Consider the following 16,279-nt stretch of genomic DNA (forward strand, 5'->3'; position numbering starts at 1 on the left):
GCATGCAATAAGAGAGTCCACGGATCGCACGGCTCGGGAGTGGGGACGCTCCGAACCCACCCCCTTCGATCTCCGCTCGGAACCACTCGCCGACAAGGTTACACAAGGACTCCTCCCCTGTTTCTCGAGCTGCGTGATTGGTCGCTTGAGGGTTCTAACAATGGTGGGCGCGTTTGAGCTGTGTCATTTGTAGCTGAAGCGTAGAATTGAGGAGGGAGATGAGGGCTAGTGTGGCAGCTACGCCGCCGCGGCGGCGGGGATGGTGGTGGTGGCGCCGCCCTTTCCACGCTCGCTTCCTTTTTGTGCTCCTGCTGCTCGATTTCAGCTGGTTGGGTGGGTTCCGATCCGAATCTCAGTCGCTTCCGCAGGAAGAAGGTGAATCCCAGCAAAAAGATTGGTTTTTTTTTTTTTTTTTTTTTTTTTATTTTTTTTATGGAGTTTTTTTTGAAAAAGATTTGTTTTTGCTTGTTATTTTGTGCTATTTTCTTTTTGATCATAAAAAAAGGATTTTTTGTTTTGTTTTGTTTTGTTTTGTATTTTTAAAGTGGCGATTTAAATGTGCGCGCTTCTCTCTCTGGATCAGTAGTTACTGGAGCAATGAAGTGAGATCGCTTAGTAGAAATAAAGGTTTAGAACGGGTTATATAGCAGCTTTGTTTAATGTTATAGAGGGTAAGTTGTCTAAAAATTGGTTAAGATCGCTTCGACACATCTATGACGACCACATATTCTGAGAAAATCGACAGAGATCACATAATGCACTGTTAAAGAGCTTATTGCAAAGTTAAACTACACATGCGAGCTTCTGCTTTTCAATTCCAGAATCCCTTTTTTTTTTTTTTGCTTGCCAAATTATTGGCTTCTACTACTCCACAGGAGTAGATCCTCCAGAAGCTTTTTGTTTTTGTTTTTTTTTTTTCTCTGAACGATCTTTTCAATTCCAAGTTCTTGTAAGAGAATGGTGTTTTAATATTTTGTATTCGACAATAGATTAAGACGTGGACTTGAATTAAATATGAGAAAATTCAACAAAATTAGGAATCTGGTAGGATTTGAACTTTTAGAGCTTAGCCATTTATTAGTCGTTTTCCTTTTTCCATTGATTGTAGTGGAAGCACTACGGGAAATAGCAATCAAGCTTAAGAAGAAGGATTGGAACTTCAATGTGGATCCATGCAGTGGGTCTGGAGGGTGGGTCAACACTACTGGACTTCTAATTAGCAATGTTACGTGTGACTGCTCCTTCGATAACTACACCACCTGTCATGTTATTAGCTTGTAAGAGGACTCCTTGTTTCTTTATTTTTACTCTTTGCATTGATATTGCATTGACATCTATATATTCCACAGATTCTTTGATATTTCGCCTTTTATGGAAATGCGCATAATACTTTTTTCGTTTTATGTTATCTTGTAGGCAGCTAATGCGGGAGAATCTTACTGGAGTGCTACCGGAAGAAATAGTCAACCTTACTTACTTAAGATATCTGTAAGTGTTTGCTGAAAATCTATCTAACTAGTAGATTTTTCTTGTTATTGAATGTTCGACACACTTGAGAATGCATTTTCTGCAAGTTATTCTGTCTTCTTTGCTGGATTTGCCAATTTGACCCTGAACCGTTTTTCTTTTTAATTAAGGCAACTCTTACTTTTTGAGGTATCTGTAAGTGTTGCAACCTTTTTATTCATATTATTATCTTTTGTTGTTTTCAGTTTATCGAATTAAATTTCACCTTGTTGAACAGCGATCTATCCCGGAACTATCTCAAAGGCCCGATTCCTGCTGCATGGGCAAGCCTTCCTGTGTTCAATCTGTATTCCTCCATTCCTGCTATTATATCATTTCCAATCGCCTATAGGAAATATCATAGTTTTAGTTATTTGTTTGAATTGTAATTTTCTCAACATTGTAGGTCCCTCCAAGGAAATCAACTCTCTGGAAAAATACCCAAGGAGCTTGGGAGGATGCCGGTGCTGAAATCAATGTAACTCTTTTGAATGTTTGTTGTATAGATGGAGAAAAGAGCTTATAATTGTGAGTTTTTGACACAGGAAGTTGAATTTGCAGACAACTAGAAAATAATCAGCTTGAAGGACCTATTCCACCAGAGCTTGGTAACATACTCAGCTTAGAGAGATTGTAAGGCCCTCAATCTTTCTTCTCAGTGAAACTGTTATGGCTCAACTTGCAACTTAATCTACTTCAGGAAAATTCAACTAATAAATGGAAGTTAGGGTATATATTATTGAAAATCACTTGGATTACCGTGGCCAAATGAGTAGGCTCAAGTTGATATAATGTCAGAAAATTCAACTAATAAATCAAAGTTAGGTCACCAACAATATTTCCAGCATGACAAGTAAAAGTGGTAAATAGTATAAAAATAAGTCAAGGCTTAGCATATTTAGAATGCATTATAGATTTATCAACAGATTTGACAAATGCTGTGCACTTTGGGCCAAAGACATGTTTGGTCTATGCAAATATGCACCCAAATGCTGTTTAATATTTGTTGGCGGGTCAATGCAGCCATCATCCAACTCTCTTTAAAGAAATACTTGCTTTATCATGTGATTGCATGGGCTATGCATATTGTGTTCATACATGATGTTATAACGCTTGATCAAATTCAACAGTTCTTGTACCATAATTACGCACATCATATACCTCTTCCTAGTTGTCTAGTTATGTTGAACTGAAAGGTTGCCATTTTGAGTCCCTGATGTATTAGGTATTAGTACTCGGATAGAATGATTTGTTAAATTCGTTAAATTGTTTAATTCTGATATTACTTGTTTGATATGTATTACACAAAGTTTCTCGTTTTTCCCTTACAGTTTCATTTCTGCAAATAACATCACAGGAGAGTTGCCCTCGACATTTGCTAAGCTGACTAATTTGACAGATTTGTATGCCTCCTTTATATTTGACAGCTCTACAGTTTTATTTCAGAAAGCTTTTTGCTTGGACTTGGTCCGTCGCATCATCTATGGACCATGTATCCAACTGTGTGCCATCAATCTTGTTCTTTTGACCCAACCACCCTATTATTCTGTGAAGGAAAAAAAAAACTATGAATTAAGAAAAGGCTGCAACTTATCGGATGGTGGTAATTGAAAGCACAGATGGGTTGGGTCCATGGTTGACTTGGTGGTCCAGGTCCACTTAACAATTTCTACTCGCTTCACCAGAAAATTTGAAGCTTGGTTGTATCTATGCAGTCGAATTGATGGAACCAGTATCTCAGGAAAAATTCCCAGCTTCATACAGAATTGGAGACGAGTTAACAGAATGTTAGTGCCATCATCTTCTTTTTTAGCCAGCTCCCCATGTCTGTAAAGTCTAAATACAGCGCAACTCTTAAGACCTAGAGAACTAAAACCTTTTATGCCTCTTGCAAACTTAATTTTGCAGAGACATGCAAGGCACTTCAATGAGTGGGCCTATTCCTTCAGAAATCTCTTTGTTGAGAAACTTAACTGAACTGTAAGAGCATTTTCCATGCCATTTTTTACTTACTTTCTAAATGTTTGGCTATTTATCCTCTCAGTCTTGTTTATTGTAATGGATCAGGAGGGTTTCCGATTTGATTGCACCAAGCATGACATTTCCTCCCTTACAGAATGCAGTGCACCTTACAGAATTGTGAGTCTGATTTATGGATTTTTTTTTTTCAATAATTTATGCTTCTCTTTTGAGAAAGTCAATTTATCTTTTTTTTCCTCTTCCAATGCTTCTTAAAAAATCGGTATTGTTGCATGATACAGGGTCCTAAGGAATTGCTTAATATACGGTGAAATTCCTCCATATCTTGGGGAGATGAAGTATCTAAAAGTCTTGTAAGTTACCTTTTGGTGAATGTTTCTGTAATTGCAATTTAAAGCTTTTATATCTATTTGGGGTCACTGCTCTGCAACAACTGCCAAATATATTGTCTGCATTTCATTCTTTTTCCTTGTTCTCCTTCTTGGATTCCAAGAGCTCTTTCTTATGCTCAATATACAGTTGAGATGCTGAGATGTAGCACTTAACCTAATAAAGATATCTACAGTCTCCCTGATGTTCTTTTTTGTAAGAATACTGACCTAACATTCTTTTTCAGGGACCTGAGCTTCAACAGTTTGACTGGTCAAATCCCGCAAAACTTTGAACAGCTGGGTGCATTAGAATATATGTAAGAGATTTATTGCTCTAAGAATATTAAGTTGTGCATTTGGAAAATTTTCAAATTATATGCCATTGTTTTAATTGCTTGCTCCATGGGTAAACAAACCATTTCATAAATTTACTTACATAACAGTCTTGATCTTGTTCCTTAATAGGTACCTTACTAATAACATGCTAACTGGAGATATTCCTGATTGGATGCTGAGAAATAAGGCAAGCAACAAAGTAAACATGTAGGTATATTGCACTAGATATTCCTTGCTACCAATTTTCTAGCAAGTTCTTTCACTTTATTTCGCCCACATTACGTCCTTAAGGAATTTTTTTATGAAAATATCAAATTTTAAGGAGGCATTATGACTTTTTTTTACAATTTTTATTTTCAGGGACATATCTTACAATAATTTTACAGGCTCCCCTCCAACAGATTGCCAACAAGCAAATGTGTAAGTGTCAGGCTTTCATTAGTGGCTCTTCCATTCGGTGTCCAGTCTTAGTGTTAATGTGCCTTTCTTGGATCATTCCAGAAACATGGTGGCCACCTTTTCATCTTCAAATAACAATTTGTAAGTTTCTATATCCTAGTGTTTAATTTCCGATGAAACTCGTAATCTTGATTTTATCACTAGTCAATTTCAAAGGCAGCAATATGGAGTACATTCTTTTCTTTTTTTTCTTTTTTTTCTAAATTTTTCCCAGACAACCAACATGCTTGAGAAGAAACCTTCCATGCCCTAACAAATCAAAGTGTAAGTTCACTTTATCAGATAGTCATTTATATAGGTGCTTTTACATGTTCTTCACTGCAAAATCATCCATTTACATACATAGACCCCTATATAAAATCGGAAATTTTATATATAACCCTTATTCCAGATTGGTCCTTGTTCATTAATTGTGGTGGGAAAAGGGTGGTCGTTGACGGAAATGAATATGAAGACGACTCATCTCAGATAGGTACATCAACATATCTTCTTTCTGAAAGCGGAAGATGGGCTTATAGCAGTACAGGGGACTTTGTGGGAGATGAAGATGCTGACTATATTGCTAGAAACGCATCGAAACTAAACATGACTCATCCAGAGCTATATACTGAAGCCCGCCTCTCTCCTCTCTCACTAAAATATTATGGGCTTTGCTTGGAAAATGGTGAATACTCTGTGCATCTTCATTTTGCTGAGATCGTGTTCACAGCAGATCAAACCTTTACCAGCAATGGAAAACGTGTGTTTGATGTCCTGATACAGGTAACTAGTTCATGCCCTGACACAGGTAATTATTAAATAATTTAAATTTTTATGTGATCTCTATTTAGGGACTACAAATTAATTACAATACTTGATTTAATAAATTTTGAGCTCATCTACACTCAGATTTAAAACAAACATTTCTAATTTGACTACTGCAGTGATTTAAAAGTGTACCCAAAAAAAAAAAAACAAATTAGGGGAAAAAAAGGAGGAAAAGGAAGAATCCTCACGGTAAACTCGAATATCTCATTGAAGTTCTCAAGTAATATTTCTGTTTGTCCTTCTTGCTACTTTCAGTTTTAGGACCTGAATTTCCATTCCAAAAAAAATTGCATTATATTTTACTTAATTTTTGCATGATTTCATGGACATCATGCTTCATTAGTATCCCTACAGGCCATTTTTCCTGTCTTTCTATTTACCAAGGAAATGATTTCAGAATAAACCTTTCATGTTCTAATATTTTCTGCTTTCTTGGATGCACTTCTAAATTTTATACTCATCATGTTGAGGGATTAAATTATCGGTTGCTTTATTTTTGCACAGGGAAATAAGGTTTTGAAGGATTTCAATATTGAAGATGTGGTTGGTGGTCCTGATCGCAAACTCATAATGAACTTTACTGCCAATGTAACAGATAATACTTTAGAAATCCACTTTTACTGGGCTGGGAAAGGTACCACAGCTATCCCTGAGCGGGGTGTATATGGGCCTCTGATCTCAGCCATATCTGTTACTAGTAAGTTTCAAAAGGATGTTTTTGGTTTTAATTTTTCTTTTTCAGTCTCCTATGTTTCCTCATAGGTGGTTGTTTTAACTGTATATTCTCTTAATGAAGGATCACATCACCATAAGGGAATCCCTCTTGGAGTAATTATTGGTATCATAACAGCATTGTTCTTGTTGATGCTACTTCTCGTGCTATGTTTCTGTACCAAAGATTTCTGGCGAGGAAAGAACTTCAAAAAAAAGTGTGAGTTCATCATCCATTTTACGACTTCTCATAATTCTTCACTTCTTTTGTGATTGACATGGCATAATTTACTGCTGTAATTTTTTGGAGTAGAAAGGTATCATTTTATGTAGGCCTTTGAATTTAGATCACTTGGCACAGCCAAAAAGGATATTTTCTACTTTAATTGCTGCCATTATTTTATCTCGGCAGAGGGTTTTCAAGAAACCTAATTGACTGTCGAAACTATCTTTTGCATGCATCTGAAGTTTAAACAGATTACTGAGGTTATAAAATTCTCTCTATTGTGGTCATAATTGCAGGGATAACAGGATTTAATGATCATTTTTCTGAGCTTGAAGCACGAGCACAATATCTTTTCAGTCTAAAAGAGATTGAAGCTGCCACCAAGAACTTCGACCCCTTAAACAAGATAGGTGAGGGTGGTTTCGGACCAGTATACAAGGTAAAAAAAATAGTTGGTTCTACTACATAATCTGCTTCCACTAAAGTATCTCTATTGAACAATTGATTTGTTTAAATTAGAAATTAGAACTTGCATAAGGCAATTTTGTGATTAATCTGCCTACAACATACACTTTGAAATTACTAGAAGAAATTCAAAATGTGATAATGAATACCCGGAAGACGAATCCATGACTGCATACATTGAGATGATTTAAAAGAATGCTCCTCATTTAAAAACATTCTGTAATACAACAACCATCTTTCCCCCATGAATTGCATGACTCCACAACTTGGGGAAGCTTTTATAAGAAACTGCACTTTCAGAGCCATATCTGAAAATTCAGATTTTAAAGGGCTATATGTGTAAATAGATAATTTGCAAAGATATATGTAGAGTCCTTAATTATCATGTGGTTCCTTGGAAAGTTCTAGTAAGCTGAAATTTTTTCGTTCTTGAATTCTTTTAGGGTATACTGGCTGATGGGACTGTAGTAGCTGTCAAGCAACTCTCATCCAAATCAAGGCAAGGAAATCGCGAATTTTTAAATGAAATAGGCATTATTTCTGCCGTACGACACCCAAATCTCGTAAGACTTTTTGGATGTTGTATCGAAGAGGATCAGCTGCTGCTCATATATGAATTCATGGAAAACAATAGCCTTGGTCGTGCATTATTTGGTAAATGTCCAATTACATTTCTTGTATACTTTGATATTTTCGTACTAAATAGCTACTCCTATAAAAAACACATCGGAGTTAAATAATCTGCAGTTTTATGCTCCTACAAAATTATCTTTTTGCATATATCCCTATGAATCCTGAATATTAATTAGTCTTAAATAACTTACTTCTTTCATACATACCTTTCTATTTACAATGGTTGCTTTAAAACCCTTCTAATATGAACAAATTTTATCCTAATGACTGAATGGCTTTCCAACTTAAAGACAAGGATTTTTTTTTTAAATGTATGTGAAAATTCAAATTTTGTAGGGGAATATATGTAAATATATGCTTTTATAGGGATATTTATGTAAGGTGCCCACGAATTTGTCCCACTTGACTTATGAGAATTAAGTGTTTTGCAGGTCGCATGGAACATCAATTGAAACTTAAGTGGCCAACAAGGTTCAAGATTTGCCTAGGAATAGCAAGGGGTCTGGCTTATCTCCATGAAGAATCGGCTCTGAGAATCGTTCATAGAGATATCAAGGCGTCCAATATTCTTCTTGATAAAAACCTCAATCCTAAAATATCTGATTTCGGTTTGGCTAAGCTTAATGAGGAGTGTGCCCACATGAGCTCCCGAATTGCCGGAACTGTGTAAGATATTTTTCTCTGACTTGATTCTTAATATTCACTGAACAAAACAAAGCAATAAGGCAACTATTTGGTATCCAGTATTACTAATCAAAACTGTCTTCGCATGTTACTTGCTACTTCTTTATGTTTCAGTGGATATATGGCTCCTGAATATGCTACAAGGGGTTGCTTAACGCATAAAGCAGATGTTTACAGTTTTGGAGTGGTGACATTGGAGATAGTCAGCGGAAAGATCAACACTAGTTGCATTCAGAATGACGAGTTCGTCCATCTACTTGATTGGGTATGTTTTCCCACTCTTTGTTGTTTTAAGCAGATAGTCTTCTTGTAAATGCCAATTTCATAAGAACCACCTAGCAAGATAAAGTACATCTCCTATTGTGTTAGTTTCCTAATGTTCTCGTCTCTTTTCTTTTTTGCACCTTTATTTGGTTGTAGGCTGAGACCCTAGAGAAGCAAGATGGGCTTCTCGATATGGTTGACCCAGCCCTAGGTTCTGATTACTCAAAGGACGAGGCATTAAGAACACTACAGGTTGCTCTTCTTTGTACCAAAACATCTCCTATCCTAAGGCCCACTATGTCCTCTGTGGTGAGCATGCTTTCTGGTCAAACCCCTGTCGAAGTTGCACAAAATAGTGATTTAAGCGAATGTTCGAGGATCAGCGGCTCCAAGAACAGCCGAAGGCGTGGCGATTCGGGATATGGGCCATCATCTGATTCATCAGTCTCCCTATACAACTATCAAGAAATTTCCAACGCTCCATCAACAAGTGTTTCTTCCGTTGATGTGATTTACTCCACTTGACTTCTGCATCAGTCACCTCAGATAAGGTATAAATCTTCAAATTTTCATGTTTTATATGCTCAGCTATTGCGTGCCTGTCTCCTCAACCAGGGATTTTATGTTTCATATTCATGAAGATAATGAACTGCAACTTGCCTAAATGTACTGATAAATATTTGCATTTGCAATATGTAGATCTCTTCCCAAAACTTTCGGTTTTGAAGCATCCGAACATTTGAACGAGAAGATGGGCAGAAGACAAGTACAACTTACCACTGTCAAGCTGTCCAGTTCACGACGTTACGGAGTCGAAGTGTACATTGCAGAATTATTTAGATATTTTACAGTGAGGTGCTTCTCAAATATACTATTTCAATGATCTAAACTGTTCTGTGCTCCACGATGTTGGTCTTCTATCCTTTTCATAACGGTTGTGTCAACTACAAAATGAGTTTATTAATTGTTGTAAGTACTAGGTGTTTAGCTCGTCAATTACGAGATCGTCGATATTTTGTAGGAAGTATTCAACTAGGTGCAGATTATATATTGTATTTTGCTCTAACCTGTTATACTGGAATTTATCTAAGCTCATTGTATTTATCTGTTCCATACTACATGTGACTTCGTTCCATCAATCTGCACTCTTTATCTTGCTCAGAAATCTGTTGCTTTAGCCTTCAATAGAGTTTTTTTTTTTTTTTCCTTTTTCTTTTTTGGTTAATTTAAGCTGACATAGCTTTTTAATAAGAAGGCTAAGGTCTCAACCAAAAATTGATCCAAAAATCTGGATAAATATTTCAAAATATATACTCTGATTAAAATCAATATTTTTCCCTAGTTTCCTATCATATGGAAATATTTTCTTTATTTATTTTTCACTAGACGATTTAACATCCCAGTATATTGGGATCGTTTCAAGAATGTTCGATGCCCCCCAAACATGCTCCATGTTGATTTAAAAATTTTAAGTTCTTTGAGAACGTTAAATAGTGATCCTTGAATATGTAGCACTTTGGCATCTTTTTTGACGACACGTATGTTACACTTTCATAATTCTATATCGAATAAAAACGAAATTATGAATAGGAATATAATGATCAAAGGCTCTGGTAATAAAAAGTGAATTTAAATATTTTAGGCTGATGATTAATAATTCAATAAGTTATTAGTGCTAATAAATTATATCATTATATTTGATATCAGAGCGGTAGTTAAGAATCAACAAATTATTAAAACTGACGGGCTAAATTGTTTCAGATTATTAAATAAATAGAAAATAATAATCATGCTAGAATAAAATGTTTTTCTTTGTTTGGGGTCTTTTTGAAAAGTTGAAAGATTCTTCTCCCAATCGTTTGTTGAACAGTACACACACTTTACTGCTTATTTTATACAACTAAATCCAACACTTTTTCTCACCCCCTCGTGGAGATACATCATCATCTGGCAAGATCATGTGGTCAACCGCAACATCTGAGAGTTGAAACTTGAGAGTGTCTACATGGTTATTTTATATGCGCATTAAACATTAAAATATACAAGAGCACAGATTACAACGTGTGATATAGCTAACCTAACCACACCAACGCACCCAAACTATAACATAATCATGTACTAATTCATACAACATTATTAACTACACTCTATTACAAGATAAAAATTCTCATACTTAACCAAACATCCACTCATACAAAGCAAAAGCCCTTTTACTAGGACGTACCAAATAACGTCACGCCATTATTTGATAGCTCTCCTTTTATATATATATATATATATATAATAATAATAATAATAATAATTTCTACACATAATTAAGATTAAGGCAAATTGTTTTAATTAATTAGCCTAATTAGTTGGATCCATTTAATTCAGAGTTTTTCCTCATGCTTTTGAGGAATGAGCCACTCTTGGTGATCTCCCGGAGGGGCTTGTTGGTGAAGCGGATGAGGTTGTAAGCCCAAGCTCCGGCCACCGTCCCCGCGGTGGGGCCTACGATGTACACCCAAATTCCGGTGTATCGGTGCAGCACGATCGCCGGCCCCAGGCTTCTCGCAGGGTTCATCGATGCTCCCGATATCGGCCTATTAAAATAAAATAAAAAATTAATCATAATTTTAAAACAAAAATTAGTTCATATTAGTTTCGAACTTTTTTCACCCAGATATGAATGAATTATTTTATTAGAAGATGTAATTAAATTGTGTGTTCATGCTCATACCCAGCGAAGAGCACGTTGAGTAGGATAGTGGCTCCCACGGCCAACCCAGCTAATTCTCCAATCTGAGCAAGAGAAAAGGTCATCATTACCTTAAACATATATATATATCCTATAAATTAACTCACGAATTTTGACTTGGTCTACCAAGTCAACTAACTTTGACCAATTAATGACCCAACCAATTAATTTTTTTTTTTAAAAAAAAATTGTAAGTGATATATCGTGTTTAATTATCATGCAGCTCACGAAACAGAATAAGTACAAGTTTGAAATTTCGAAAAAAAATGGTTACGTCAAGTGTTTCGTACAAACGAAGAGTTAACTAAAATTATCTTAATTATCACTTTAGCTTAATTGTAACTTACAGCTCTATTGTCGGTGGCTACGCCGGAGATGACGAACATCAAGTAGAAGGAGATGATGAACTCGAGTACGAGAGATTGCACGTCGGACCCCGTCGGCACCGTCCCGAAGAAGTGCCCGTGCCCGCCGCCGAACAACAAACGCAGCGTCCCGCTCGCCAGCGTCGCGCCCAGCATCTGGGCCACGATGTACGCCGGCACCTGCATCAATTGAAAGAATGTCTGACCAACTTTTCTACTAGAGAAGCAGAAGTCAAAATCTAGCTACAATAGTTGTATGTGGACCTGTTTCCACGGGAACCTTCTGCAAGTGGCGAAGGCGACGGTGACGGCGGGGTTGAAATGGGCGCCGGAGATGTGCCCGACGGAGTACACCATGACCATGACGACGAGCCCCCACACGATCGATATGCCGGGGAAGGTGATGGTGCCTCCCTTGCTCAAATTCACGGCCACCGAGCCGCACCCGGCGAATATCAGGAAATAGGTCCCGAATATCTCTGCAATGATCTAAGAAACAAAAAACGCAAAGCGAAAACAAAACGAGAGAAAATTAAATGATTAATTGCCCGTAAGTTTATATTAGTAACAAAATTACAAACCAAAAAATTAAAAAATAAGATAGTAAAAATAGAAAATATAAGATGAAATGAAAAATATATTAATATATTTTAGGGTGATAAATGCGCCGATCATGTAGTTGGATGGTACGTGACGGGTTTATTAATTATTAATTTTTCGGCCAACGACCTTTTCTCGTGTTAATTGAATGCACTTCGTAAATATTATTGTACTCTGTTTTGTGTGGAGCACGAGAGGAACAAATTTTTTTTTTAAAAAAAACTTTTTTCGTACTCGTATCTTTAAGTAAAGCATTATCGTGACGTTATTATATACATAATAATTTCTAATGCCCATTAATTTATAGATTGCTTAAAAAATAATAAAAAAAATATAGATTAAGACTACTATACTATATTGAGGAAGTACAAGAAATTACCTATTTTTAATTTTTTTTGCTTTTGTTTTGGCCACTGAATAAATATTATTATTCTGAAGGACAAGTCAAATTTAAAGGGACTATTATTATATGATTTTAAAATTTTCAATTCAAAAATTAAAAAATTAAAAGCACCGACTGTCTTATATTTTGAATAGCATAGTAATTCTCCACAAAGTATATATATAATATTTTATAGATACACCGTATATATTAGCATACGTAATAATTAGTAGTTTAACATATATAAGAATTTCGGCTAATATTTCATCAAATACAGAGAGGGAGAGATGTATAATAACCTGCACAATTTGAGATCACAATTAATCAAAGCTCTAAAAACAATGAAAAGAAAAACATTTTGACAATTTGTTTAATTTTCTAACAAAAAACCTCATTAATTATTATGTTAAAACTCATAAGGGTCTGAGACTTAAGTTCCTAATTTTTGAAAAAAAAAAGAGAAAAAAGATGCGAGTGAGAGATGCTTCACCGACCTTTTGCATGAACTGAACAGAGATGCCTGAGCTGCAACATCCTTTGCTTGTGGAGATCTCATATGCCGCCTCCTCTCCTCCCCTCCCTTCCTCCAACCCATTCTCAACTTTATTTCCACTCATCTTAGTTTCTCTCTCTCTCTCTCTCTCTCACACACACACTTACTTTTACCCAAAGAGAGAGAGAAAGAGAAAGACACCAAAAATAAGATCTAGCAAAAGAGAGCTACTCCAAGGGCAAGGGAAAAGCCTCAAACTTGGGTTTCTATTTATATTGGCAACAACTATAGAGAGAGAGAGAGAGAGAGAGAGAGAGAGAGAGAGAGAGAGATGGCCCAATATAATATGGCATAAGCTAGAAAGAGAGAGAGAGAGTCCCTCAACTATAAGTTATCTTGAAATAGGCCTTACAACCCTTTTTTTTTCGGGTCAATTAAGATCACTGCAAATTTAGTGAATTACGGATATATTTCTGTAAAGTTCAATTTTTATAAATTATTTATACAAAAGTTGTAATATTTTCCGATATATTCTTGCCGTTAGAATCCGTTAGAAAAATTTAGTTAACCATCGATTAAATACTTTATCCGGATTAATTTTTGACATTTTTATCCCTCTTATATTATATTGCTATAATTTTTAGAGGGACATATCTGTAATGGCAAAATTGAAAATATAAATAGTTTTCTAACGGTAACAAACCAAACCAGAGGGATATATCTGGAAATATTAGAATTTTTTAAGGAATAACTTATGAAAGTTGAACTTTACAGTAATATATTTGCAATTCACTATATTTGCATGAACCTGTATGTAATTAACTTTTTTTTTTTTATTAATATATTTGCTCTGTTCTTTTAAGCTATTTAAGTCAATTGAGCTGAAAAATTTGTGACAATGAGTAACCTGCAATTCCGCCAAATTTTATGGCTATAATTATCCTTCGGTTCAAGTAAGTATGAACTTCGCTAATGATTAATGACCAATTAATAGCTAATGGAGCTACCATTATACGTAAAAATTTTAATTAAATTAACTAAACTGCAACAAAAGTTGACAGAATGTTAGCATATAAAAAAAAAATTAAATGAGGGGGTCTCCATGTATCCATTTTCTGTAACACCTTTAAAATATAAAATTATTTTATATAAAATATAATGTGACTAAATTTTTTGACTCGATTATATTTGGGCGGTGGTTGGCCTCCAAAAATTAAAAAAGTTAAGCATATATACTAAGATTAGAGTAATCCTAAAATGAATGATCTCTTAAAAAGCGGAGCTTCTAATTTTTATCTTTTCTTTTCATCCATATATATATATATATGTTAGAACTACTATACTTTTATGAGTATAAATTTTTTTATACTTATAAATTTTCAACCGTTGGATAAAGAGATGTGCAGTTAGAATGATAGTGGTCTCCGATTAGAATGGTAATGATTCTCTAGGATTAAGTGGGTAGTTAATTAAATAGTATGATCTAACGAGTAAAGATGGTCCAAGGAATAGATCTAACGGTCGAAATCTTATATTAGCCGAACTCTCTGAATTGACTAGCAAAGTATATATATATATTTAGTATCTAATGAGTAAGAAATGTAACGGGCATAGACTATGGAGAGGGGAATTTAATGGGAGATGGTTGAAAGGCGTGAAGGCCTAAATTTGGTCTTCGTCCAACACAGAAGAAAAAACAGTGAGATCGAGTGGTGGGAGAGCATGGCATTGAAAGCTGCTCCAACAACCCACCAGCACAATATTTTAAATTTGTAGAGAGAGAGAGAGAGAGAGAGAGAGAGAGAGATAAAGAGAGAGAGATATAAAGAGAGAGAAACAGAGAGAGAGAGATATATATTTAAAGCTTCATGCACACACAGTTAATGAGATCGATCACAACAGACATAGAAGCAAGGATAATGAATGAAATATTTATATATATCCATGTCACACTTAATTGAGTAGATGTGTGTTTTAGAGTGTAACGCATGCATGTATGGATAATCTTTGTAACATCCAACGTTGTGGTTTGGTGTTGTTGTTGTCCTGCTGCTTGTTGCTTCACCTCTGATTGGTTGCTCTGCGAGTCCTGAAGTGATTAATATTATAATTATGTTCTTTTGTTTATGCGTGTGGTAGCTCTAATAACTCTACTAATTAATAACTCTCTTATAGCACTTTCTTTTAAAATTATACTGAATTGGATTAATCGCTACCTATTTGGACAGGGATCTAATTACTGTATATTTTTTTTGTATATCTTTCATGAATCACATAAAAAATCACCCTATATTGTTGTTGGGCATTAAAGTGTAGTAGGAGAAATCAAGTTGCAATATATATCGAGATACATACGTATCTTTTATTGCCACCTCAATTTTTACCTACTTAATTTTCAAAGTACATGTTATAATTTTGTCCATTACCCAAATTTACCATTGGGATTATCTCCAGGAATATGGGCAAATTGGTCCGCGCCATTTGAATAGATCGTAGCCGTTCTATATATTCTTGCCTTATCAACTGATGGTAAGAGATGAATTAATCTAAGAACAAATAATCACTTTCAAAACATAATGAAACATACCGACTGTCCTTAGTGCAAGTGACAAAGGGCCTGATGATTGGTACTTAAGGTCTCAAGTTCGAATCCTAGTTAATTCACATTTTCAACTAAATTTGTTTTTTTTAAAAATAAATAAAGCAAGTAGTATGCTACTTTTCTCTCTCTAAAAAAAAAAAAACATAATGAAACATATATAATTTGGTGTTTTTGTTATTAAGGGTGGATTAATTAGTAGTGAAAATTCTCTATGGAGGTATAGGAGAACTTTTTTGTAGTAATTTTGGCGTGGCTTCTTTGCTAAACATTTTGTATATATATCTTTTGTAAATAATTTTCTTTGATGAAGTTTTTTTTTTTTTTTTTTTTGAGAGAGATAGGTAGCACGCTACCCGCTTTGTTTATTTCATTTAGAAATAAACTTGGCTGAAAATGTGAATCAACTAGGAATCGAACTTGGGATCTCGGGTACCAACCACCAAGTCCTTTGCCAATTTCTTCGATGAAGTTTTTGTTTTCCCCTGTGAGAGGTTTTCTCCCCCATTTTTATATAAAAATAATAATAATAAAAATAATTGGGCATCTTTCTTATAACCCACTATATATATGTAGCTTTGGGTGTGCTTTTATTGAACTCTGATAAAATTATAGTGTTGATCACATAATGTTTCTAAAAAGTAGGACACATATATAT

General features: G+C 35.1%; 2 protein-coding genes across 2 annotated transcripts; one reads left to right on the forward strand and one right to left on the reverse strand.

Annotated features, from left to right (window-relative positions):
• On the forward strand, nt 1-9,575 carry LOC109705967 (probable LRR receptor-like serine/threonine-protein kinase At1g53430). Its single transcript, XM_020226782.1, has 25 exons — nt 1-375; nt 1,109-1,277; nt 1,417-1,488; nt 1,745-1,813; nt 1,913-1,984; nt 2,068-2,139; nt 2,838-2,909; nt 3,222-3,293; nt 3,415-3,486; nt 3,574-3,645; nt 3,768-3,839; nt 4,103-4,174; nt 4,323-4,400; nt 4,554-4,613; nt 4,695-4,733; nt 4,867-4,916; nt 5,044-5,414; nt 5,964-6,156; nt 6,256-6,390; nt 6,693-6,835; nt 7,305-7,515; nt 7,926-8,160; nt 8,293-8,443; nt 8,599-8,993; nt 9,142-9,575. Exons 1-24 carry the CDS (start codon nt 219-221, stop codon nt 8,965-8,967), a joined length of 3,078 nt encoding a protein of 1,025 aa, XP_020082371.1. The 5' UTR covers nt 1-218; the 3' UTR covers nt 8,968-8,993; nt 9,142-9,575.
• An 851-nt stretch (nt 9,576-10,426) lies between these two features.
• On the reverse strand, nt 10,427-13,318 carry LOC109705961 (aquaporin NIP1-1-like). Its single transcript, XM_020226774.1, has 5 exons — nt 13,024-13,318; nt 11,812-12,036; nt 11,530-11,727; nt 11,165-11,226; nt 10,427-11,027 (listed from the first exon to the last, which is right to left on the reverse strand). Exons 1-5 carry the CDS (start codon nt 13,144-13,146, stop codon nt 10,796-10,798), a joined length of 840 nt encoding a protein of 279 aa, XP_020082363.1. The 5' UTR covers nt 13,147-13,318; the 3' UTR covers nt 10,427-10,795.
• Between the last annotated feature and the right edge of the window lie 2,961 nt (nt 13,319-16,279).

Source organism: Ananas comosus, unplaced genomic scaffold (assembly GCF_001540865.1).
Source record: "Ananas comosus cultivar F153 unplaced genomic scaffold, ASM154086v1, whole genome shotgun sequence".
NCBI lineage: Eukaryota > Viridiplantae > Streptophyta > Magnoliopsida > Poales > Bromeliaceae > Ananas > Ananas comosus.

Bases quoted from the DNA above. Each gene is read 5' to 3' on its own strand.
- LOC109705967 (XM_020226782.1), top strand. From the start codon at position 219: ATGAGGGCTAGTGTGGCAGCTACGCCGCCGCGGCGGCGGGGATGGTGG. The intron at 3,840-4,102 runs GTAAGTTACCTT...ATTCTTTTTCAG, and splicing joins ATGAAGTATCTAAAAGTCTT to GGACCTGAGCTTCAACAGTT. The intron at 4,175-4,322 runs GTAAGAGATTTA...GTTCCTTAATAG, and splicing joins CTGGGTGCATTAGAATATAT to GTACCTTACTAATAACATGC.
- LOC109705961 (XM_020226774.1), bottom strand. From the start codon at position 13,146: ATGAGTGGAAATAAAGTTGAGAATGGGTTGGAGGAAGGGAGGGGAGGA. The intron at 11,728-11,811 runs GTCCACATACAA...CAATTGATGCAG, and splicing joins GAAGGTTCCCGTGGAAACAG to GTGCCGGCGTACATCGTGGC. The intron at 11,028-11,164 runs GTATGAGCATGA...TTATTTTAATAG, and splicing joins CTCAACGTGCTCTTCGCTGG to GCCGATATCGGGAGCATCGA.